This window comes from Sarcophilus harrisii, chromosome 3 (genome assembly GCF_902635505.1).
Source record: "Sarcophilus harrisii chromosome 3, mSarHar1.11, whole genome shotgun sequence".
Lineage (NCBI taxonomy): Eukaryota > Metazoa > Chordata > Mammalia > Dasyuromorphia > Dasyuridae > Sarcophilus > Sarcophilus harrisii.
Window position 1 is genome coordinate 66,411,460 of NC_045428.1, and position 26,692 is coordinate 66,438,151.

General features: G+C 34.1%; 2 protein-coding genes across 3 annotated transcripts in view; one reads left to right on the top strand and one right to left on the bottom strand.

Moving 5' to 3' along the window:
- The window catches only part of LOC100926746 (peroxisomal trans-2-enoyl-CoA reductase), a 69,037-nt gene extending 66,263 nt beyond the window's left edge, over positions 1 to 2,774 (top strand). The window contains exons 7-8 of the mRNA XM_031961137.1: positions 963 to 1,074; positions 2,683 to 2,774. Coding sequence (XP_031816997.1) covers positions 963 to 1,074; positions 2,683 to 2,774 — 204 coding nt within the window. The remainder of the gene's footprint in view (positions 1 to 962; positions 1,075 to 2,682) is intronic.
- Positions 2,775 to 9,328: 6,554 nt separating this feature from the next.
- Positions 9,329 to 26,677, bottom strand: TMEM169 (transmembrane protein 169). 2 transcript variants are annotated; one of them, XM_023501420.2, is made up of 4 exons: positions 26,578 to 26,677; positions 25,983 to 26,098; positions 14,522 to 14,918; positions 9,329 to 11,317 (listed from the first exon to the last, which is right to left on the bottom strand). In XM_023501420.2, the coding sequence occupies exons 3-4, from the start codon at positions 14,793 to 14,795 to the stop codon at positions 10,695 to 10,697; spliced, it is 897 nt and encodes a 298-aa protein (XP_023357188.1). In that variant the 5' UTR covers positions 14,796 to 14,918; positions 25,983 to 26,098; positions 26,578 to 26,677; the 3' UTR covers positions 9,329 to 10,694. The 2 variants fall into 2 exon arrangements, with proteins under 2 accessions (XP_023357188.1, XP_003766988.2); XM_003766940.4 differs by lacking the exon at positions 25,983 to 26,098.
- Between the last annotated feature and the right edge of the window lie 15 nt (positions 26,678 to 26,692).

The following is a 26,692-nucleotide window of genomic DNA, read 5'->3' on the forward strand; positions in this document are numbered from 1 at the left end:
GTCAAAATCATTTACTTATGTATACCAATTAACATCCAGATTCCCTAAATTAATTATCTCAAGATAATGAATTTGGGGATTTGGAGCATGTGTCTCAAAATGAATGGATGGAAGACTTTTCAAATGTAGTTGGAAGGATAATACCTATTTAAAAACAACAAAAAGTTTTTTATCCAAAAACATAAACATGCTAGTTTTACTTTGAGAAAATTAAAGTGCTACACAGATACACATATTCAGATATAATAGTGATGATATGTAATAATGCAGACTTATATGTTAATCATATATAAGACAAATTGAAATTAAGTTTACTGCTGCCATATAATGTTTTGAATATATATATATATATATGCATATATATATATATATATATGATTTTATTCAGGCAATCCCCACTCTGTATTACTTCATATTTCATCATTAATTCATCCCATATAGACTAAAAGTGGTCTTTGACTTTTCTACTTTTACCCTCTTGTTTAATAATTTCCACAGTTATTGAGACAAAAGTAATAAAGCAATGCATAGTTAGGCTACACAAACCACATTTGTAGTCTGAATTTTGCTTTAAGATATGGTATTCAAAAGTATCTAAAATAAGAACCATATACATGTGTGGGGCCATGGGCCTATATCATATCTACTTTCAACAGAAGGAAAAATTTCCCAACAATGAAAACTAACAAAAAATAAAATGGAATTCAGGCAACTATTGGTTAAAACGGTGTTCAGATAACCATGTGATCATGGGTATTACAGAGGGTTTCATTTTATGGAAGTGATATATTAAATAACAAATAAAAATTGGTCTCATCTACAATCCTGATTCTGTGAGATAGCTACATAAGTGTTCATAGGTACATACATAAACATGTAGTAAGAAAATGTGTATATGTGCATCAGTATCTCTACATCATGTTACATACATGACTATAAAATTGTTATATTTTATTTCTTAGATCTCTTCCATAACGTGTTTCCTGTTATCTCCTGCTGCCACATATATTACAGGACAAACAGTGAATGTAGATGGTGGTAATACTTTGTATTCCCAAAGTTGGGATATACCAGGTGAGTCATAAAGTTGATCAACAACTTGTGCCTTGTCTTTGGACTTTTGAATTTTGTTCAATGATTCCTTTGTCCCTCTCTCTTTGTCTCTGTCTCTGTCTCTTTTCCTCCAAGGGCATAGAAAACGAATAAATTTTTGCTATATAATTTGATGAGGAATCTTTTTTTTTTTTTTAACAATCCTTGCAGAATCTGACTATATAGAAAATCATTTTTTTTTTCTCTGCGAGTACACTGGATTAGGATTACAGTTAAGAAATCACACATTGTTCTTAATGATACCTTTCAGTGATTTTCAGTTTCAGTGCTATTGTTTTTTAGTTATGTCTTTGTGTCCTTTTTGGGACTTTGGCAGAGATATTAGGATGATTTGCCATTTTCTTCTCAGGGTTAAATCCTGACATATCACAGTCTCTATTGAGTCAAATTTTTTGAGTTAATGGACATTAGAAAGATGTAAGTTGGCCATAGATAAGCTATGGAATTTTTTCTATATCAATTGTGATTTGAATACAGAAAATGACATAAAGGATATTATTCAATAAATCTATAATCAGAGAATTGGGTCATTCATGTAGTGAAAGCAGATAGACTACAGTACTGCTATACTACTGAAGCACAGAATGCTAGATGTGTGTCCTAGAGCCTTTCATCAATGTGGTGGAGTCAGATTCTAATTCTCAGAATTATATTTTTTTAAATGCACAAAATAAATTGTAGAGGATTACCAAGCTAACTAGAAGGCAGCGATAATTATCATTTTTTTTCTTAAGTTCAAACTTATAGTCAAGAGAAAGGATTCCAATATGTGGAGCAGAAGTCTTATAAAGAATTTATGGTATAATATGGACAAGAATCCTGCTGGATAAAATAAAGAAACATTTTAATTTTTGGAGAGGGGAGGAACAAAAGAAAACCTAAGGGATGAGGTTGTGGTAGTTACTAAATGCCTATTATGTGCCAGGCACTGTACTAAGAGCTTTACAAATATCTCATTTGATCCTCACAATAACTCTGGAAAATAGGTGCTATCATCCCCACTTAACAAATGAGGAAACTAAGGCAAACAGATTCATTGGCTTATCCAGGGTCACAGTATTAGTAAGTGTCTGAAGTCATATTTAAACTTATCTTCCTTATCCTGGCCCAGTGCTCTAAATACTCTACCATCAAGCTAGGAAGCAGTACCAATGTCATCAAAATGCTAAGTGTGTTAGTCTGAATATAAGCCTCCTTTGCATAAAAGCTATAGCCCTAAAATGAGATCTTTCTTTAAAAAAATGAAAAAAAAATGCTGTCACAAACATAAAAATCAAACCCATCAATAATTTTCCATACTCAGGTTTTGAATTTTGATTACGATATAATCTCTATTGAGAACAATGTCACATAGTGCCTTAATGATATGAGCTAATTAAATCATAATTAGTGAATATGCTCAGTGTTCTGATAATGGTAGATTGCTCCAACTATTTTTAGGGCATTTGTTGGAAAGACTGTTCTAGGCATGGGATGGGTTTAGGAATATGCATATTGCATCAAAGGAAAAATCTTCATACATCTGCCAGTAATAACTCGAGCACTATTTCACTCATTCAATCTTAACAGACCATGACAACTGGCCTGATGGACTATGGGACCTTTCCGCGGTCAAAAGAATGAAAGCTGCCTTTAAGGAGAAATTTAAAACTTTAAAATGAGGAAAGTAAGAAAATTGGACCTTTTCTACTTTAAGCTAAAGAATGAATTTTGGTGCCTTCTGGGAATTTGTCTTTTTTATGAAAAATTGTTTACTGCTTTTTAAAAATTATAGATTGTATCTTGGTACAAATTATGCCTTGAAAGAATTTAAAAACAGTGGTTTGACCTGTGTGTTTTTAAAATGTTGGTGCAGATAACTAAGAAATTAGACAAACAAAAACTTTTAAGTGATCACTTTTTCTTGCCCTGATCCTGGGACCAGTAAAAATTAAGAATATATACAAAGATTAAATGTACTTGTTTATCCTTTTAAGGGTTGAATGAAGAAAAAAATAATGGTGGTGTTTTCTCTTCCATCTTAACTCTATTGTTTGGTCCCAAAGTGGAAATGCAAATCTGAATAGTGATGAGGTTGTGGCTTATGCAAGCATGTTACATAGCTCAGTTAATTGGAGATGATTATGTCTGCTTTTGGGGATCAATAAACATGTTTAACAATGTTTTTGTTTTTGTTTTTTTCTCAAACTAAACTAAGTAAAAGCTTCATTAAGCATACATACACACTCACACATAAGTAAAATCTTGACTTTATAGTAATTTTTATTGCTTGAGAGAAGGTACTTCCAGTATCCTGTAGGGTATCCAGGAATGTAGTCTTCAGAGGAGAACCAGGTTTCTATGACTGCAGAGAGATGGGAAGAGTGTGAGAGGAACAGAACTGGAATGAAGGGCCATTTGTTGAAAACGGGGGACAGTGAGGCCATGTTTGTATTTTAGGATGAGAACTTTAGACCAGATTCTAAATGTTCACTATTTCTTTAAGAATTCATTATTAACTTTATAAAGAAGTATAAAGTAGATTTTACTTTCTTCCCTTTTAAAAAAAATTGAAAAACTATCTTGTCTTTTCCAGGTCTGTTGGACCACTTCTTTTCTCCATAGTATTTCTCGCATTTCTTTTCTTTTTCTCTTCTCTCTTCTTTTTAAAACTCAGTTTCAAACAAAATAGAAGTTTCATACATGTTGCAGAATAGAAAAAAGATTTACATAAAACTATAGATTTCTTTTTCATACATCTTATTTTTCTTTTGAAGTACTATATTTACGAAGTTTAAACTGTAGCTTTCAAAGTTGTTTTGCTTCTTCTGATTGTGATTCTTTCTGGCTTTTGCTCTCAACATTAAAAAAAAGCCTCAATAATCTTTTTTCCTTATTTTTTAAAATTAAAAAATATTAATAATAGCTGTTTTCTTTTTTTTTTTTGATTAAAGCTTTTTATTTCCAAACATTCACCCTTACAAAATCCTATGTTCTAAATTTTTCTTTCCTTTCCCCCCAACCCCTCCTCTATATGACAAGCAATCCAATATATGTTAAACACATGCAATTCTTCTATAGATATTTCCACATTTATCATGTTGCATACAAAAAAAATAGACCAAAAAGGGAAAAATGAGAAAGAAAAAAAAAGTAAGCAAACGACAATTTAAAAATTGCAAATACTACATTGTGATTCACATTCAGTCCCCACAGTTCTCTCTCTGGGTGCAGATGGCTTTCTCCATCACAAGACCATTGGAATTTATCTGAATCTCCTCATTGTTGAAAAGAGCCAAATCCATCACAGTTTTTCCTTACATAATTTTGGTTTACAGTATACAATATTCTCCTGGTTCTACTAATTTCACTTAGCATCAGTTCATGTGTCTCCAGGCCTCTCTGAAATCATCCTGCTGATCATTTATTATAGAACAATAATATTCCATGACATTCACATACCATAACTTATTCATTCATTCCCCAATTCATGGGCATCCACTCAGTTTCCATTTCCTTGCCAGTACAAAAAAGGCTACTACAAACATTTTTGGACATGTGGGTCCTTTTCCCTTTTTATGCTCTCTATGGGATACAGACTTAGTAGAGACCACTACTGGATCAAATATATGCACAGTTTGATAGCTTTTTTCAAATTGTTTCCAGAAGATCAGTTCACAATTCCACCAAAAATGCGTTAGCGTCCCAGTTTTCCCACATCCCCTCCAACATTTATTATTATCTTTTCCTGTCATTTTAGCCAATCTAAGAGGTATGTAGTGGTACCTCTGAGTTGTCTTAATTTGAATTTCTCTAATCAATAGTTATTTAGAGCATTTTTTTTCATATGACTAGAAATAATTTTAATTTCTTCATCTGAAAATTGTCTGTTCATATCCTTTGACCATTTATCTATTGGAGAATGGCTTGTATTATAAATTTGAGTCAATTCTCTATATAATTTAGAAATGAGGCCTTTATCAGAATCCTTGGTTGTAATTTCTCCCCCCCCCAATTTTTTGCTTCCCTTCTAATTCTGGCTGCATTGGTTTTATTTGCACAAAACCTTTTAAAATTTAATATTATCAAAATTATCAAATTATCAAATCAAAATTGCATTTCATAATGTCATCTAATTCTTCTTTGACCATAAATTCCTTTCTTCTCCACAGCTCTGAGAGGTAGACTATCTTTTGTTCTTCTGATTTGCTTATAGCAGCACTCTTTATGTCTAAATCATGAACCCTTTTGACCTTGTCTTTGCATAACCTTATGTATTCTGCCATATTATTTTTCAATTTTCCCAGCAATTTTTGCCAAATAGTGAGTTCTTATCCCAGAAGTTGGAGTCTTTGGGTTTATCAAATACTAGATTACTGCAGTAATTGACTACTGTGTCTTGTGAGCCTAACCTATTCCACTGATCAACTACTCTATTTCATATCCAGTATCAAAGGCAGCAATCATCAAAACCATTTGGTACCAGATTAAAAAAAAAAAAAAGCAAAGTCATTAATTCCCTTAAAATTCTTGACCTTTTGTTCTTCCAGATGAACTTTGTTATTATTTTTCCTATCTTTATGAAGTCATTTCTTGGCAGTTTGATTGATAAAAAAGCAGAACTGAGAATGGGAAAAGTGCTGTAAGAACTAGGAGCTCCATTAGAATTCATATCTTAGAACTTAGAATTTAATAGCTGAAAGAAGCAGAATTAGAAAAATGAGATATAAGAACAAAGAATGTTATAGTTGGGAATATTATTAACTGGGAGTACCCTTGGAAAATAGGATTGTGTTAGAATTGGAAGGGACCTTAAAACACAGATTGTTAGAATATAGAATATTAAAGCTGGAAGAAGTTCTAGAATGTAGAATATTAGGACATAATATGATGGTTAGAATATTTGACTGGAAGCGGTCTTTTTAGAACATATAATATTAGATCTCAAAGCATCCTTAGAAGATAGAATATCCAATAAAAGAGTTGAAAACAGTCTTGGGACAAAGCATATTAGTACCTGAACTATTAGGACAAAGACTATAGACTGCAAGGGTGAATTCTATTTTATTTATTTATTTTAAACAAATACAAAATAGACAAAGAAAAAAATTGCCACATGCACAGCAGAACATGAGAGGATTCAAGATATAAAGCAATACATTTCCCTTTCAAGAAAGACTTTGTAATAAATTCTACAGATTATCTTCAGAGCTGTCCATCTTTTTTTTTTTCTTGTAGGTTTTCTTTTGTTATCTGCTGTGCCCTTTTTATATTATTCATTTCCCCCTTCCTGCTCCTACCCCAAAGTATGATATATATATATATATATATATATATATATATACACACATACACACACACATACATACGTGTGTGTATACATATATACCTATATGCCCAAACACACACGGACATATATATATATATATATATATATATGTATGTATGTATATATATATATATATATATATACATATGCATACACATACAGACATAATAGATATCTATAATCATACACATAACACATACATTCTTATACATCCATGTAAGACTGTACTGTGCTTATTTGGCTTATTTGTCCTCTGTTTCTCGGAAAGTAGAATATATTTTCCTTCATAAGTCCAAGTCTTTCCATATTTTTGTAATTCCACCAACTCATCATCTCCTGTATCACAGCAATATTCCAGCCTTACATTGTCTAGTTATTTTATATATTTTAAAACAATATTGATTCATATGGCTGACTTAGAGTGTAGTTTCCTATTTTTCTCTTTTGATTAAACCTATTTTAGCTTTAAGTTTCTCTGAAATTATGATGATAACCTTTGCTTTTTTTTTTTTTTACATAACAAATTCTACTCCTGATCTTTATTTTATGTTTCTGTGTATCTTTTATTTTTTAATCCCTCCTGACTCTACCACTTTGCTTCTACCTGCTACTTTATTCTCCTATTGCTTAATCTACATTCTCTTCAAGGATCTCTCCCTTATCTCCTCCCCTTTCTCCTTGCCCTCTTGTTTCTTTCTGAATTTAGAAGACTTTTTAGAGTTCAATATTGTTCCCTCTTTATCCCATTTCCATTAATCTAGACACTTTATCCCATTCCCATTAGTCTATAGAAGGGTGCTTCTACAACCCACTCTATCCTATTCCTTTACTCTCATTTCTTCACACATTTGGAAGACTCCTGTCCCTTCTAAATGTATTTGTTGTTCTCTCTTCAACCCAGATCTGATGTATTATTCCCTCTAAAAATTCTTCCCTTATTCTTTCCCCCATCTGTACCCTTTAGCCTTTTATTTCTTTCTGAATTTAGAAGACTTATGCATACCTACATGTGTACACACACACACACACACACCCCTTGTTCCCTCTTTAATCCATTTCCAATGACAGTAATTTTTGTGTCATCTAATTCCTGTCTCAGTTCTTCCTCCTGTAGGAAGAACTACATATAAAATATATATATATATATATATATATATATATATATATATATATATATATTTATACATATTTTTAAATCTTATCCCTATTTATATAAAATAATTATTATTTTAATCTTTTCTTGTGTAATTTTGCTTTTTTAGAATCATATCATACTACCTATGTACTCTACCCTAATCTTTCTTTCAAACTACCCTATTGCTAATGACAGTTTTAGACATGTGGTTTACATTTCCATGTATAAAAATAATCAACTTGTCCTTACTGAATCTTTTGTAATTAGTCTTGGATATTTGTATTTCTTTTGTATTTTGTGTCAAATTTTTTATTAAATTCAGATCTTTTTGCCACAAAATCCAGAAAAACCTGACAATTAGATTGAATGCTGTTTTTTGTTGTTGTTGTTGTTGTTATTCAGAATTACTCTTAACTTTGGTAAGTATGGTATTTTTGGCCATAACAACTGCTCTTCCACTTTTTGATGTAGATTGTACCAAGACCTTTGTTTTCTCAATATCCTACTGCCAGGTCTTGTGTGACACTGTCATATTTGAATTGAAGGATAATTTTGTATCCTTGTTGTTTGTAATATGTTCTTCTTGACCTGTGAATTTTGGAATTTGACTCTGATATTTCAGCAGGTTTTCCTCGTAAGTTCTCGTTCAGGTGATGATGAGTAGATTTTTTCCATTTGTACTTTCTCCTCTTGTTTTAATGCTTCAGGATAATTTTCTTCAAATATTTCTTGTATTATTGTATAAAGATTCTTTTTTTTATTATAATTTACAAATAATCTGATTATTTTTATGATTTTTTAATTTTTTCTCAGATCAGTTATTTTTCTTATGAGATGTTTCATATTCTTTTCTATTTTTTCATTTTCTAAATTTTGTTTTATTCTGTCTTATTCTCTTGTGACTTCTTTGGCTTCTAATTGGAGTTTTAGTGATTGGAACATATTAGAAACTACACAACGATAAATGGATTTTTTTCCAGGAGAGAGGTAAAATTTTGTAGCTAATGTGGAAGGCAAGCTGGAAATCAGCAAGATTTTGAGGAGCCAGCTTTCCTTACATATCTACAGCTTTCCTCTCCTTGTGTCTCTGTCACAACTTGTATTTCACTCTAACTGCTCTGAAATCTCTTTTTAGAAATCTTTACAAACAGTTCTGACCCTTACACAAATAAAAAGCACTAAGTCTAACTTTTTTTTAAGCTAATTGGTAGTCATATCACATGCAAACTGACTGAGATTTGATTGAAATCAAGGTTACATTCAACTGACATTTCTGATTCTTTTTTAATGATTATCAGATACTGGTCAGAGTACTCCCTAATGTCTATGTGTGGAAATCTAAGACATACAAACACACACACACACACACACACACACACACACACAATTTAAAATATGGCTGTTAAAACTGGCTTGGAACATCCTCTGGATTGATTTTTTGGGAATATATTTTTTCTGTTTTATTTTGTTTTTGGAGGGGGAATGGAGTTGTTTGTTTTTGTTTTTGGTGTTCCTCTTCCTGATCAGAACTGCTCCATTTTGCTATGGTTGGTTACTTCAACTGTGATATCTGTTGCATTGTTATATAAGCAAAAACATGCAGAATAGCTATAAACTCATTGGGCCACTGAAAAAAAGTTTTAGAATTGAAAGCCTTTGAAGGACTCTTGCTAATTGAAATCCAGCAATATCAGTGGCAGCAGAAAAAGGCTCTGATAGAATCTAAGACTTAATAAAATAAACATATGACATGGATAGCACCTTTAATTTTTGGACCTCAGAATTTAAGACCTAGTCTCTTAGCATTGAAAACACAAAAGTCTGAATGTTTAAATTATTAATATTTTTATTGTTTTGTCTCTATTACACCAACATACCAAATTCTGCAAAAAAAAAAAAAAAACACTAAAGCACCAGTGTTATCATCTTTGCTCTTCAGAAATGTACAGCTAAAATTAAAACTTAAAAAAAATCCTAAATCCCCATCACATTGCAGTCCTCCTTGGGTGTGGGGTACAGCACCAGAAGTTGGGCTGATATGCCCTAAGTTAGGCTCTAGCTTCATTATATTGCTATCCCAAGTGGACTGGGAACAGGGATATCAAAGAAGGCTGAGCCACTGCAAACAGAAATTGGCAATTTTAACCTTTACCTCCTTTTTAGGGATAAGATTTAAAAATAAAAAAAATCTATAGGTAAGAGAAAGGGAAAGGTGGACCATTTTACTATTTTTTACTATATTTAGTGCTAACCTTTACACTAAGAGAGCTATGCTGCTAATTACACAAGTGCTTTCCCACCCTCCCCTCTCCCCTGCAAAATTATATTCTATATCTCTATTTACAAAGTGTACACTGCTATTTCTCTAGTCCCCCTTTCTGTAATATGCAGCTTAAAGAAAAATCAAAATTATCACCCTCTGGGGCTAAACTCTCAAAGTCCTAGGATAGTAACTTTATATTTCAAGCTATTTGCTGTTGTATTGTCTGTCAAGTGTGATTGTTTTTGCTCTCCTAAATGATCTTTAATTTCACTTCCCACTACAATTTTTTTTATTTGGCAATTGGGGTTAAGTGACTTGCCCAGGGTCACACAGCTAAGGAATGTTAAGTGTCTGAGACCAGATTTGAACTCAGTTCCTCCTGACTTCAGAGCTGGTGTGCTGTCCACTGTGCCTTCTTGCTGCCCCCCCTACTCCAATTTTCTTAATGAATTTGGTCTCCTTTTGTCCCCTTTCCCTACAGAGTCTCCTGAGTTACATAGTATATGGAGCTGAGAAACCTAACCAAATGAGGGGCTGCTATCAGAAAGTTATTGTGATCATCCTCCTCTCTACCATCCTCTCTATCACTTGGACAGGGAAGAGAGACACACTGTTTCCCCACCCAGGCATTCACTCCATCTCTGTCTATCCTTGTCACCGTGGTATTCCAGACTGAACCACCAAAACAGGCAGGTTGACAGATATTAGAAATAATGTCTAGGGAAAGCTAAGTTTACTGAGAAGAATAAGGAAGGTATCATTGGTCCAGTATTGTTCCCATGTACTCTTTACAACTTTGAAATGGCCCATAAAGAGTCATACTGTTGGTCCACTCTGGAAAGCTGGGGTTTGGTGTAGAGGAAAAAATGGGGCAGTTAGACAGCAGAGGTTTCTTCCCCCTGAGTAGCATCCTTGGTGGAGAGGCTGCCAGAAATGTTATCAGACTCCAGCAGTTCAACAATACTGTAGGGTGAGCAGTCTTCCAAGCCAAGCTTGCTACAGAGCCAGCCACAGAAACCCTTCTCCATGTCCCGGGCAGCCAGCCACCATGCTCCCCAAGACCACGAGAGCTGGACCACAGCAGCATAGAGACCCAGAGAGGAAGCCACAGCCATGATGAGGACTGGATAAAAAAGGATGAGGCAGGGGCAGCAGGAGATCTTGTGCCAAAAGGTCCTCTCCTCATTGTATACCAGGAAAATGTTGTACCAAGTGATGGTTCCATAGTAGAAAGAAACAATGAAAGAAAGGACAAAAATCACTGGCAGGCAGACCACTGTCCACAGGACCACATGAGGACCGCGGTCTGCTCCAATTTGGCAGGTTTTCTTTCCCTCTGGGGTAGCATCGTTTGCTAATTCTTTCGACTTGGTCAATTCCTGTAGCTCCTTCTCTGTTAAAGTAACATGGATGTCTACCATCTGACCCTTTTTCTTACCCCGAGTGATGGTGCCTGTTAATGTGACATAGCGGCTGTCCTGGGGTATGTTCCACAAACCTGAAGGAATAAAAGAGGAAAAAGTCAAGACCAGATCATGAAATTCTCATTGCCTCATTTGCCCTATTTCAGATGGAAATTTCCCAAGACCTATTATCATTGCATTGCCACTCATGAAACAGCTGGCTTGCTCAAGCAGATCTTTGGACCTTTGTATACTATGGGATAAGAACATTTGTCAAAACTGAAATTCAGTTAGCTTTGGTAAGAGTTTAGATTTGTGAAAAAATTTAGTTATTCAGTAAATTCTTCATGATAAAATATAAGAGTATGCTCATTACTTTGTAAACTTTTAAAGCATTACAGAAAAGTGAGTCATTATTACTATTGAGATGCAGCATATTGGAAAACCATACTGTTAAGAGAAAGAGATGTTAATCAGTCCCTGACCTTGATTAGTTGTGGGACATGAGCATCCAGGTAGCCTCCTTGAGCCTCAGTTTATTCATCCATAAGGATTAAGACTAGGTTTATAATTTTACTTGTTTGTGAAAGTCCTAGATGAGCAAACACTATCAATTAAGGAAGGTCAGCATTTTCTCTGCAACTTAGTCCTAGAGAGTTGGATTTTAAAAAGTTGCTCACAGCATTAAGGTGATATTACCAATATGTGTTCCAGGGGAGTCACTTTCCCATTGCTTTATAGAGCAGGAATAATGACTCTTTGAAGATGATTTTGATAAAAGTGATATGTACATCTTTAAGCAATGTATGTATAGGAACTCTGGAATTACCACAGACTTTGGCTTTTTCTTCCAGAGTAGAACCAATGTATTTATTGTTTCTTCTTTCACTTACTTCAGTGTGATTACTTGACATTTCTAATAATGTTAGAAAATCATACTAATTTCATCTATCTATTCATTCAATGACATTTTTATCATAATTTTATAACTAACAAAAATCTTTCAAAAACATATATGCAATAATTTTTTAAAAAAACAAATAAATAAATGCAACACAGAGAGACTTTTTACTTCATACTTGCACAAGGTTCCATCCTAACAAACTCCCTAGGGTCCAATATACTTTGTTCATCAAATCATTAGTAATGACACTTTTCTCCCATATGTGTTTACTTTTACTAATAATTCACAAGATAAGACCAAATAAAAATAAATGTATTTCAATCAATCAATTAATCTTTATAAACCTGGCACTAGCACCAGACCCTGTGCTAAGCAGAGAAAATGAAATCTTATAGTTAAAAAAAGTAACTATAAACCATCTCCTCCATAGAATTTTAAAACACCATTGCCCATAAACAAACAAATCAGGTAAAAGAATAAACACACCTCAAGCACACATATTGATAAACATATATATATATATAAGAAACATGTGTGGCCAAGGTATATGTGTGGAAAAGCAACGGAAGCCTACTACTGGTTGTGTTGCTGATTTTATCTCTCCGGGTCTCCTCTCCCAAGGCATGCAGCCCTCTGCGGATAACTTGAATGTGAGATGTTATCACTCTTGAGCATGGTATCAGATCTGTGCTCGGTTTCAAAAATTCCTGATTTACTTGTGCTCCTTTAACCCCATGCTCACTGCTAGTCACTATCTGGCCTTTTTCCATTGGGTACAATGGAAATGTCTAAAGTTTGCCTTCAGCTAAAGTCCTTAATTACCTTAGGTGCTCCCTTTTCACTATTCATATTTTAGTTTAACAAGCAGAGGTTTAAGTTCCAGGTCATCTTACATAAATAAGGAAACTGAGGCAACAGGATTAAGTGATTTGCCCACAGTCACATAACTAATAATTGACTGAAACCAAATTTCAATTCAGGAGGATGAGTCTTTTTAACTTCAGGCCCAGAATTTTGTCCACTATGATACTTAGATGCTCTGATTCCCTGTTGTAGAATTGAAACCCCATCTCACTTGTGACAGCACTATACTAAAGAGGATTACTTATTCCCACCAAAGTTTTAATTGATTATTTTATGTTTTACAAATATTTTTTAGAGAAATACTGGGGAAATGCTTGTGATAATTCTATCAGGTAAAATCTTACATTCAGAATCTAAAAACAAAATGAAATGAAATAAAACTGATGCATGTCTCAAAGTGCATAATTCCCAATGGGGTAATCGTCAGAGGACATGATCAGATTTTTTTTCCCCTAAGGAAAAAATAAATTTACTAACATAAAAAGAAGCTCAGATAAATAAAAATCAACAACTCTATATTCATTAGAAAGGAAAGATGGGGGAGTGATATTTTATGTTTTATAAATTGCCTAAGATTTGTAGATAATATCCACAAAACACAATATTTTAACATCTTCATTGCTAATACTTATATCTGGGTATTACTATCTGATCAGCTATTGCACCCTTAGAATTTCCAGTTTTTTCCATTAGCTAAACTCTCCCACATGTGTTGTCTCCCCCCAATAAATGTGTGGGTTCCATAAAAATAATGAGTGAATATTTCTTTTTATCTTCAGTACTTAGCCCAGTTCATGGTAAGTGCTCAATAAATGCTCATGCATTCATTTTCTTTTTCATGCCTTGTTGCTATTAGAATATTTTCTTAAAATGATGTTAACTAGGAGTAGCAAGAATGGACATCGTTGCTTAACAATAGTTTTTAATGGAAATGCTTTTAGTTTTTTTTTTTTTTTCTGTGCTAATCTTTGAAAACTATAAAGTCAATTCTGAGAAACCTTTGACCATATGGTCAAAGTAAAGGACACATCCTTTCTTGTATTATTATATACATGAACAAAAACTATCAATGTGCAAAATGACATGCTATCAGATAAAAAAAAATCCTATTAGGTGGTTTTAGGATCATGGATCATATAATCAGAAGCTAAAACTAGAAGGAAACTCAAAGATCATGTTTTCCAATCCTCTCATTTTTCAAATGAAGACATAGATGAACTTCAGAGTCAGGATTTAAACCCAAGTTCTCTGATTCCAGAGTCTGATTTCAGGGCCATGCTTCTCTCAACTGTGTCTTGGTAGAAGAGGTTGACCTGGGTGTTTGTTTGCAAAAATTTACAATGTCAAAAGCAAAACATATCAATTTTTATTGAATAATCAGCCTAAAAGCAGTCACCCCTACTTTTCTCAGATAAGAAAGAAGACAAATCTTTAAACAATTCTAAAGGAAATAAACCAAATGTTAGAAACTGATTTCCTAAATGATCATTTTTCTCTAGGATGGGAGAACACTGACTCCAGAGAAACTTACCCTCAGCCATAGGGTGACCAAGAAACTTGTCCCCTTCCTCCTCCACGGAACGGTCTCCTTCTTCATATTCTTCCTGTTCCTCCTCTGCTTTTTCATTTTCTAACCGATAGACAATAATAGACTCTGGCCGAGATTCCTTCTTTTTCTTTTTCCTTCGACCCATTGTGGCTTCTCCATCTAGGGCCAAGGCAGCAGCCATTACCTTCCTGAGGGAGCCATGATGAGGACTTGGTGGCTGACTTTTTTCCTCCACAGGCATGGGCTCCTCCATCATAGCACTGATCCAAACTAATTCTTGAGAAGTGTTTTTCCTAGAGGTAAGTTCACAATTCACACATCACAGAGTCTCTGCCTGGTTGGCGTTGAACAACAGATACCCCATGTCTATGGGGAAAGCCTGGAGGAGAAAAAAAATCATATCTATCAATGAGGAAACAAACAGGGTTTAATAAATGAAAGGGAAAAAAAACTCAGAAAATTTAGTTTCTTCAAGTCCTAATTCAAGATTTTACATTCCTTAGCACTATGATCCTGGAAAAGATACAGTCATATGAAATGCTTGATTGTTACATATTAGAATTAATATCTCAGGATATTATCTCAGGACTCATCCAGCCTAACTGCTATTTAGATAAAACTCTTTAACAATTTCCCTGTCAGATAACATAGCACAAACAATGGGGAAATCTTTATCCTGAGGCAGCCTAGTCTGATCTTTTTGATAACTCAAATTGTTAGGAAGTTTTCTACAATGTTGAGTTGAAATTTCTTTGTAACTTCTTTCTATTCATTGTAACTAATTCTGCTTTGGGATGGGAGCAAAAAGAAGTAGTTTGCTTTAGAAGAATCCTTCAAATATTTGAATGAATGAATGAATAAAAAGCAAATATTAAGGCTTAATTCCAGTGTACATCCTAGTTCTAGGTACTGAGTTAAACACTGGTGATATAAAAGAGAGATACTGCTTTGTCTTAGAACGCTTACATTCTAAGAGAAAACACATATTTAGGAGTGATATGCAGGAAAAGGTGTTTTGGTTTGGGAGGATAAAGGAATAGTTAAGTAGAATCATAGAACAGTTAACTGAAATGGGCTTTCTAGAAAGAAATAATAGGATTGGTTTGATTAGCTGTCCCCAGAGCAAAAGATGAAAAAATTGAAGGCGGAGGAGGTGGGAGAGGTTGGAAGTAGCATCATGGCAGGAGAATAACCAGTTAAATGTCTTCCTTAAAATTTCCCTGTAAACAATCATATTCTTATTTTGTGTGTTAATTAACCATATTTCAGTATCTAATTGCTATATGCTATAATATCTCATTTAATAATTTTTTTAGTTATTGTAATGTGAATATATGGACAATTGCTTTGGTGGCAGGAGGAATGAAATGTTACTGACATATTAGTCTGAGTCAATGGCAAACTGCTCCATGAGGAAACTGAGGCAGATGGGGTTAAATGACTCTCCCAGGATCACATACCTAGTATCTGAAACTTGATTTGAACTCAGAAAGTTTTCTTGACTCCAGGCTCAATCTATACTCTTCACTACATAGCTGCTTTATTATGGTTCCTTCAACTTTTAGGAACATCTTTAATTGGATTGGGAAGAAAACAACACAACTGGCAGAACAAACAAGTTAGTCATACTTCTAAGATGAATATCAGTAGTAAAAGTTCAAGAATTGATTACATGAATTCCTATTGGTATGCTTCCCATTTTAATTAGCTAGTAGATAATTACTTTTTAGTGCAAAGATGTCATAGTATAAAATATCACCTCCCTGTAAAAGTCTAGGACACATTTTTCCCAAAGTACATATAGCTCAATAGGAAAAATGGGCTCAAACATGATGGTGAGGCACACATATGATATATGTTGGTAACCAAAATTTAACTCATAGCTCCTAGTTACTGAAGTCCTGTTTTGAGTCAATAGCTGACATTCCTTTTTGATGCAAGATATCACACTTCTTAAAGCTGTACTATTCCTTTGTTGGCAATCTTGCCATATTTCCATGCCCATCTTTGTTTTCAATATGTCTCTCTGTTTCTGAATGAATGTATTCCTCCTTTTTTAGATACTCTCTTCTTCAGTGACCCTTCCTCCTTCTTACTCTAAGCCAGTGTTCTCCAAAGTTCCATCTTCAACCGTTTTCTCTGCACTCTAATGAAATTTTCCCCATTTTAACAATGGAAAAGACACATAGGATCATAGATCTGGGGCTAGAAGAGACCTTAAAGAGCATCTATCTCAACTCTTTTACTTGATAAAAAGTATATATATATATGTGTGTGTGTGTGTGTGTGTGTGTGTGTGTATATGTATATGTATATATATATATATATATATATATATATATATATATATATATATATATAGGGAAAGATTGATTGTAAGTGATTCCCATTCAAATTTTGCTAGAATAAAACTTCCCTCCAGATTTGTGGTTGGTTAGGAACACTAGACTATTACATTTTTCAAACCACAATAGTCACATATAGTTTATTCTTTGTTTTCTTCAAGTTCTCAAAAGTGCCTAAGACTTAGTTCTTCTGTGAAAATTGAAGCCTTTCTATATCCCAAAGAGATTCTAAAGAAGAAGGGAACCTTTGCACAAATTTTGTTTACCCTTTTTAGTGCTAGAAACTGAAACTAGTGGAAACCCATCATTGGAGAATAGCTGAATAAATTGTAATTTATAGGTATGGAATATTACTGTTCTTAAGAAATGGCCAACAGGATGATTTCAGAAAAGGCCGGAGGACACACGAACATCTGGTAAATAAAGGGACCAAAATCTTATATACTTCAACAACAAACTAGATATGACCATTCTGATGGTAGGCCATCCTCAGCAACAAATCAACCAAATCATTTCTAATGGGCAAATAACTGAACGCTATACCCAGAAAAAAACTCTGGAATGACTAAAAACCATTACATTAATTCCCAATACCTATATTTATCACACCCATCTTTAATTTCCTTCACAAGCTAATTGCTTTTCAAGTCACTTTTTAACAACAAAATAATTTTTGTTGTATACTTATTTTGTATCTAATTTATTTTTATATATTTAACATCTACTGTCATCCTGCCATCTGGGGAAGGGTGGGGAAGAGGTGAAAAATTGGAACAAGAGGTTTGGCAATTGTTAATGCTGTAAAGTTACCCATGCATATAACCTGTAAATAAAAGGCTATTAAAAAAAAAAAAAAGAAAAAATTGAAGCCTTTCTAAAAATCAATGGTAATAATTATGGTGGCTGTTACTTGAGTAGAAGAAGAAATCAGATCTAACTTTCCAGACTCAGAAGGGCTCTCGTGCCAAAAAGGATAATGAGCTATTTTTCTTCTTCGTCTAAAGAGGAAAGAACAAGAGGGTTTTTGATTACATACAAAGGAAAGTCTTCCTGATAGTGAGGGTACTTAGACTTAAAAAAGAAATAATTGAGGAAAGCTGTAGTACTGCCTTCCATTGAGAGGGTCTAAAAACAGAAGAAGAATCTCTGGCTTTTTGTTTTCTTGAATACAGGAATGACCGGCTGTCTCTTCTGCATTCTTCACCATTAATTTTTGATTCTAACGGAATCCCTCCAAATCATTGGCGGAAGGTGAATCTGATAAATGGTGGAGGAAATGCATGAATTTGTGAGACAGATGGAAAAGCAAGCAGCAACAATGTCTTGGAAAATGAAGAGCAAGTTTTCCAGGTTAAAAAAAATTCCTGGTAACTGGGTGTCTGAAGGGGAGATAATAAAAGTGTAGCAGCTACATTACCCTTTCCCCTGAACAGGAAGGGCATCTTGAAAACCTTGTCAAGTAAGCAAGCATTTCATAAATACTTTTTATGTGCAGATACTGTGTCATTCACCGTAGACACAAAAAAAGTCATAAAGTAGTCTCTGTTTTCAATAAATTAATGGAGGAGACAATATGCAAACAATGGTATACAAACAACATATAAGAATGTGTGTATACATACATATTATTATGGTAAAAGTTGATACTTTAGCTGTCTTGAAAGAAGATAGGACATAAAGATAAGGATGCGGAGAATTGCAAACATAAAACAGCCTGGAAATAGCAAAAGCAAGTGGCTTTTTTGATTAAAGTACTTAAATTCCATTGTGAAGTGGTTCCCCTAAAGATGATGACACTACATAAGAAGTGGGTGATGATTAGAAGCAAATGTCTCTCTACCTTCTAGCTTAAGTAGAAGCATAGCTAGATTGAGGGAAATAATGACAAAAAAAGAAACCAGTTGTGTGTTTTTTTTTTCTTAAGAACAAAAATAGCCCCTCAACTACAGAATCTAATGTTATTTCACTCTTACTAGGAGGAAGAACTTGCTAATATCTTATCTTTTATTCTTCCTTTTCAACTTTCAGTACAGTTTTTCTATCTTAGAATCCTTTCTATTAAAAAAAATATATATTTTCATGTCAGTAAACTGTTCACTGGGAGGAGTTAAAATTTTCTATTCTATAGCAATTGATTTAGGCTTTTAGACTTTGGGACTCCCAGGTCCACATCCCAACATACTATTTTGCTGTTTGCATTTATCGTGTCATTTTATTTGTCAATATTTATTTATTGATACATGTCTGTATCTGTGTAAGATGCAGAATGTCCATGTCATTTTGTATTGTGAACTAGATCCTGTTATCCTGAAAAACTTGAAATACAGCCAGCCAGAAAAACTTTTAAGAGCTCTAATTGAAGACTAGGCTAGAACACTGGGAAAGATTAATGAACTTTCATATTTGAAGCAGTTTTCTAATGAGCAGAACTAGCTCCACTTTATACTTTCTATGGAAGATTAGGTTATAAGAAAAAGTAAAACAAAACCAAAACCAAACTCCAAATCTATAGGACACTTTTTCCTCCTGTCATTTTGATTTGGCCAATTTGAAATTAAAGAAATCAAGTCACATAATCAAAGTTTGTAGCTAAAAACAGCTAAAAAGTCTTAGCAGATTCTGGAGATAAATCATTAAGGAGTTTGGAAATTAATCATTTTAAGATTGCAAGAGTGATTTTTGAAGTAATTTTAGGAACTCACTTGCGTCTGAAACATCTTAGTAAATTTTGGTCTACCACTCTGTAGAATTTGTTTTAAGGGAAAATAAGAATTAAATTTTTAAGCATTTTTAAAGGTTTTTTTTTTTTTTTTTTTTAAGTAAGCGACAAGTTTAACAGTTTCATTGTTCTAGGACAATGAAGGCAGCTAGTTTTGTAGTAATGCCAGAAGAAAAGAGAATGAAGAGGAAAAAAAGGTAAATGATTTGCATCTTATAACCTCTTAATCTGATTTTTCAGTTTTTATCCTATTTTGTTAATAATCTTTACCCCACATCTAAACAAATTAAGTTGCCTATTTCCAATTGGCAATATTCTGACAATGAATTTCCCCTTGAGACCACAGCTGGTGGAAAAGGATGAAAATAGTCCCTAAGTTCCTTCTCCACCATTAGAAAAGGAAAGTATAGTCCTTTTAATCAACAGGAGGAAAATCTAGGAGTTTGTTTTTACTATAAGAAGCATGGTCACTGGAAAACAGAATGCAGAATAAAGACAGAGGGAGATGCTGAAAAAAGGGAAAACATGTTGAGGGACAGTCTCCATACAGACACACACACACACACACACACACACACACACACACACAATCCTTATCATTCAGCATGCTGTGACTTTAAGGAAGGATGGCAAGAGGAAGGGAATATTCAGGCACTCCTTTGCTTTCTTTGTAATGTTTCGCAAGTTACCTTATCTCTCTGTTCTAGTTTCCTGATCTGTAAATAGAAAAATAATAATGGTACCCACTTCCCAGGATTGTTGTTATGAGATCAAAATGAAATAATGATTGCAATACTTAACAGTGACTGACATATAATAAGTGCTACATTATTTCTTTAATTGAATTTAATTGTTCCATACTTGATAACTCTAAAGCACTTTTTTAAATGCCTGAAGTAATAAGGCCAATGATTTCTATATGTGAGAATTTAGAAATTCAATTGATGTTATCTGAAATTTATTGTTTGTGTTATTGTGTTTCTAAATTGCATTATATTTCTAAATCTATATTATAGAATTTGAGGGGCCTTTGAAAACCAGAAATGCTTTTAGACAAAACTTGTCTTTTAATTTGGATACTGTTGTGCTTGAATTGGGATTTTAAAAAGATGTGATAAAAAAATAGATATTTAAAAACTGTTTTTTTATTTTGTCAATATTTTATTTTCCAAATAGATGTAAAAATAGTTTTCAACATTCATTTTTGTAAGACTTTGTTTTCCAAATTTTTCTCCCTCCATCCCTTCTGTAGTGCTGGAGAAACTGAGGTAAGATAGAGATTAGATTAATCTATCTATTAAATAATAGATTGATACTGGAACATCTCTGGGTTACTATAATAGGATTAAAGTATGACCATGCTAAAAATTTAATCTGCGTTTATAGTCAAATTATGATATAGGAATTATATCCTCCAAAGGGGAAAATGATCAGACAAAGTAATAATACAAAATAGATGTATATTATTGACTTCCAATTTGTTCATATAGATTTTGAGTATGTTTTGATAGTAAGTTCTCAAAACTGGATTAAGGATTTATTAATTAAGGATTAACTGGACTTTTACACATAAATTATAATGATAATAGTACAAAAAGTAAAATTGTTTTCTCATTTTTTAAAGTATCTGTCAGATAATTTTAAAAGACAAAAGTTCATTTTATGGTTGGTCTCTCATACATTTAAAAATATTCTTATGTCAGGTACAGGATTTAAGCTAAGGACAGAAACAGAAATGGTATATAAACTGAAATTCTCTAAAGTTTCAAAATTGGAGAACCAAATTTAAGTGATTGTACTAAATTATATTAAGTAATAGATACTTAGGATCAGATAACTAAATGAACATCTGGGACTCAAACTATACTGGTCAAATGGATATTAAGAATGAATTACTAGGATACAAGGAGACTTGATGTTAATTAATATTGGCAATAACTACTGAATTTCTTTGTTCCAAAATGCTTATGTTTAAGTTTTATTGGTCACCTTAGTGACATGTAGATTTTCTTCTCAGAACCAGCCCATTGTGAACACTCTAAGTAGTTTTATCTGTACCTGATTTAATATAATTATGTCTTATATGGGAATTATGTGAATAACCTTTATTGAATTGTTTGAACTTAGCCTTATGTGGCTGAGAAACTGCTTTATGTCTATGTGCTGTTTAAAATCTTATGTTAACCAGAAACTCAAATCCAAAGATTAATGCAAAGAGTTTCTCACAATTATCCATCTCAAGCAACCCAAATAGCTTGTCTGAAAACAGGCAAAGTATCAATCATGTTTTTAAATGCCCCTATTAGATCTTTCCAACTACCCCCATAATTGCCAAACTTGTGGATGTGTAGTCAGTTATATGTCTAAGCACCTGATTCAAGCATGAGTTGGAATTTTCTCCCCCTACATTCTAGTCCTCCATCCTTTTCTGCTTGCAAGCAAACAATGGCTAGCAATGAAACTCTGGGACCTACTTTCCTGATGGGTTCCCTCAAGGAACTAAGCCTCTAGGCAACAGAAGGAGAGCTTACCATGCTGGGGCACAGGCAGGGCTTTACATACATAAAAGTGGGCTGTACCATGACATAATCATTCTTAGGTCTTGAGTAGTAGCTCTCAAGGCAGGCTCAAGTGTGGCCAATGAAGGCATTCCTGGGTCCCATGGGAACAGTCTTCCAGTTAATTGTCTCACAGCAAGGTACAAAACTAGAGTTAGCATGACAGTGTATGGTTCACTTTTGACAGATTTGGTTCACTTAGCATTTATAAGAAACAGAGATTGTGACCAAGAGATGTAATAGATCACCTGCCTCTTGCTCTCAGGTTCCTAGAAAATAAGGGGAGTTTCCTCAGTGAGTACCTGGTGCTGGTCAAAGCAATATGCTTTTTTTAAAGAGTGAGATCATACAAAACCAAAGTATTTTGCTATGTCACGCTCAGAGGACAATTTGCTTTCTAGGCCTTAGCTCTATGAAATAGTCTCTTTATATTATTTTAACACCTTACCTCTTTGACCAAAGGTAAGGCGTGTGAAAGAACCAATATGGCCAATAAAGGAGAATAGGTATAAGCAAAGATGCCAAAGGGGCCATTTGGGCCAGGATGAGAATAATTATTGATTATAGAAATGCAAATTAAAACAACTCTGAGCTACTACCTCATACATATCAGATGGGTTAATATGGAAAGGAAAATGATAAAGGTCGAAGAGGAAATAGGAAAAGTAAGACACTAGAACACTAGTGATAAAGTTGTTTACTGATCCAACCATTCTGGAGAAGAATTTGGAACTAAGCCCAAAGAGCTATAAAGCATGCATTCCCTTTGACAAAGAATACTACTAGTAGTATTGTACTAGTTTGTTCTACTAGGTCTGTTTCCAAAGAAATAAAAAACAAAAATGAAATATAAGTACAATAATATTTGTAGCAGCTCTTTAAGAAGTGGCAAAGAATTGGAAATTAATAGGATGCTCATCAATTAGGAAATGGCAGAAAAATCCTGATGTATGATTGTGATAGAATTTTATTATATTTTAAGAAATGGCAAGTAGCATGTTCCCAGGAAAACCTAAAAAGACTTACACAAAAAAATGAAAAGTAAAGTGAGCAAAACCAAGGGAATATTATACATAGTAAAATCAATGTTGTATAATGATCAACTGTGAATGACTTAGCTATTCTCAACAATATAATGATCTAGGGCAATTCCAAATGACATAGGCAGAAAAATACTCTCCATCTTCAGAGAAAGAACTGATGGTGTTTGATTGCAAATCAAAGCATATTTTTTCCTTTGCTTTCTTTACTTTTCTTGGGGTATTTTTTTTGGTCAATTTTCTTTCACAGTTTGATTAAGTTTGAAATATGTTTTGCATGACTGTGTATGCATGTCAAATTGCTTGCCTTCTCAATGAGGGTGGAGGGAATGGAGCTAGGGAGAGAATTTTAAATTCAAAAATTTTTAAAGTGAATGTTAAAAATTGTTTTTATATGAAATGGGGAAAATAAAATATTAAATAAATAACAAAAAAAAACCCTAAAAAGAAGTATAATATTCATCAGGAGTAGAGCAGCTAAGTGGTGCAGTGGATAGAGTACCAGGTCTCCAATCAGGAAGATTCAACTTCCTGAGTTTAAATCTGGCCTCAGACATTTACTAGCTCTGACAAGTCACTAAACCTGTTGACCTCAGTTTCCTTTCTGTAAAACAAGTTGGAGAAAAAATGGCAAATCTCTCCAGTATCTTTGCCAAGAAAACCTTAAATGAAGTCATAAGAAGTCAGATACTGAAAGAACTGAACAACAAGAAGGGTTTTGAGGGCCAAAAGCTCTGGAATAAAATTTCTGTTACAAAATTGTTTTGGATTACTTTGCTGGGGCAGAGCTCCTAGTTGGAAAATATACTCCACTGAAATGCAGATGAACAGCTAGGATATAAGGACAATCTTTGAGAATTGCCTGGGAGGAGATCATTATATACTTCAACAACAATACTATATGATGACCAGTTCTGATGCACCTGATCATCCTCAGCAATGAGATCAACCAAATCATTTCCAATGGAGCAGTAATGAACTGAACCAGCTACGCCCAGAGAAAGAATTCTGGGAGTTGACTAAAAACCATTACATTGAATGTCCAATCCCTATATTGTCGCCCACCTGCATTTTTGATTTCCTTCACAAGCTAATTGTACAATATTTCAGAGTCTGATTCTTTTTGTATAGCAAAATAACAGTTTGGTCATGTATACTTATTATGTATCTAATTTATATTTTAATATATTTAATATCTACTGGTGATCCTGCCATCTGGGGGAGGGGGTGGGGGGGTAAGAGGTGAAAAATTGGAACAAGAGGTTTGGCAATTGTCCATGTTGTAAAGATACCCATACATATAACCTGTAAATAAAAGGCTATTAAATAAAAAAAAAAAGACTTCAGTAATTTGAGGAAATTTCTACTGTGATTACTTCTATGTACTTTGGTTTTTATTTTCATTGTTTTGAATTCAAATAAAATTCATTCATTCAGCAAAAAAAAAAAAAAAAAAAAAAAAGAATTGCCTGGGAACACTGTGAAGTGACTTGTCCAGTGTATCCCAGAAAGGCAAGATTTGATATGAGTCTTCACTTGTTCCTTCTGTTTTTCTTGATAAGTCTTCATAAATTGGAATAGCTTTGAGAAGAACTCTAGTGACTAGTCTGCTATTTGAAATTTATCACAAAGTTCATTAGGTGATGAAATTTTTAGCCACTTTCAAAGACCATCTACTAATACAGAGAGGAAGATAAGACAACCCTCCATCAGGCCATCACTGGAACAGCATGATTAGGTGAAAAGACTGGCAGACTTAAAGTCAAGGAGACCTGTATTCAAAAGTCTTCTCCAAAAATCCCTAGCTGTGAGCAAAGAGGGCAAATCAATCTCTTGAAGTCTTGGTTTTTTCATTTGTAAAATAACAATACTCTCATAAGATTATTGTGAGGATTAAATGAGATAATAAATGAAAAATACTTTTAATAAGTTTTGAAGGGAACGTCAGGTGTTAGCTAGCAGTAAAACATAACTGACTTTCTACCATTTCAGAGTGAAAATCTTTTGAGTGCTCTCCTTTCAGATTTTCTTTTTGAAAGAGAAGCCCATTATCTTTTTCAAAGGGCATGAACTACCATCTGTGCTCTACAAAGAAAGGGGGAAAATTCTACTACTACTAAATTAGAATGGATGATATAGAAAATGGTACAAGATGATAGGGAAGGGATAGGGACTGCTGTCTTCTAGGAACTAAAGTCCCAGAGGCTGGGTAGCCTTATGGTGGAGGGAGCTATGAAATCCTATCTACTAGACCAGTCAGATTTTCAACATATTTTATGAAACCACATTAAAAATCTGGGTGGCATACTTTTATGATTTTTTATATTTAATTTTTGTAGAGATATGTCTTACCAGAGAAAAAGGTTACCTTCTCGAAAACCACAGACTCCTTAAAAAGATTTATGTTGCTGTCTTTTTGTTAACAAGTTGCTTATCTTTTCTCTTGATTTTCAACCCCCCACTCTCAGCCCTCTTATACGACTAGAGCTTACAATTGACCTTTAAAAGAAGCATCCTTCCTATTCTGTTGAGGACATCCCTTAGACATATCACAGAGCCCTGGCAAATTTCCAAATAAAGACAGACACTTCACCAGATCAGATCCCTTTGCATACCACTACTGTGTTGCAGACATGAAATATAACAACAATAATAATCAAAATAATCCAACACTCAATTTGACACAAAACGCCCAGGAAAAATCGAATTGTAGTCCTGTCTATCTCTCTTGCATCATCCAGGAATAGATAAGAAAGCTCCTCCCGCCTCTATCTCACATACTTGCAGAGATGGAAACTGTCCAGCATGGTCAGAAGAATCCGTTATCAAGCAGCCAGGGGTGAAACTGCCTCATCTCAGATGCTGCTGAATCTATCATCCCTCACCTCCTTTCTTCCCTGTGGGTGCAGAAGATAAGACACTGGCCTAAGAGAACAGGGAGATACTCATCATTTTTACAGGGACTCTTCCATTATGGTTCAATGTGTAAGCAGATGCAAACGCCAAGACACCTTTTCAAGCCCTCAAGCCTGAAACTGGGAGAAGACTGGGATGGATTCGACCCGCTGTCCCTACCACCGCCTTCTTTGACAAAGCCTGGTTTTTTTTTTGGCCTCCCGCCCCCTAGGCTGCTGCCCACAAGACCAGTAAGGACATCCCTAGAGGAGAAGGGAAAGGAACAAAAGCCAATTAATTCTAGTCCCAGTTGGTGCATGGGTTGTCTTTATCCAAGAGCAACAATGGAAATGGATTTTTCTTTTAACTGAGGAAAATGCATTCCATTCCCCACTAGGCGCCCAGTCCTATAGATATTTATATATCAATGTTAAAACAAACAAACATGAAGACAGAACAAAAGGGAGCCAGACTCTCTCACCTGAGGCTGCACCTGGATCGGGGGCGGGGAGAGGGCGCAGGGATTGCGGGAACCGCCTCACTTCTGTCCCCAGTGTTTAAGAGATACCTCTGCTGGTGTCTGGGCAGAGCATAGC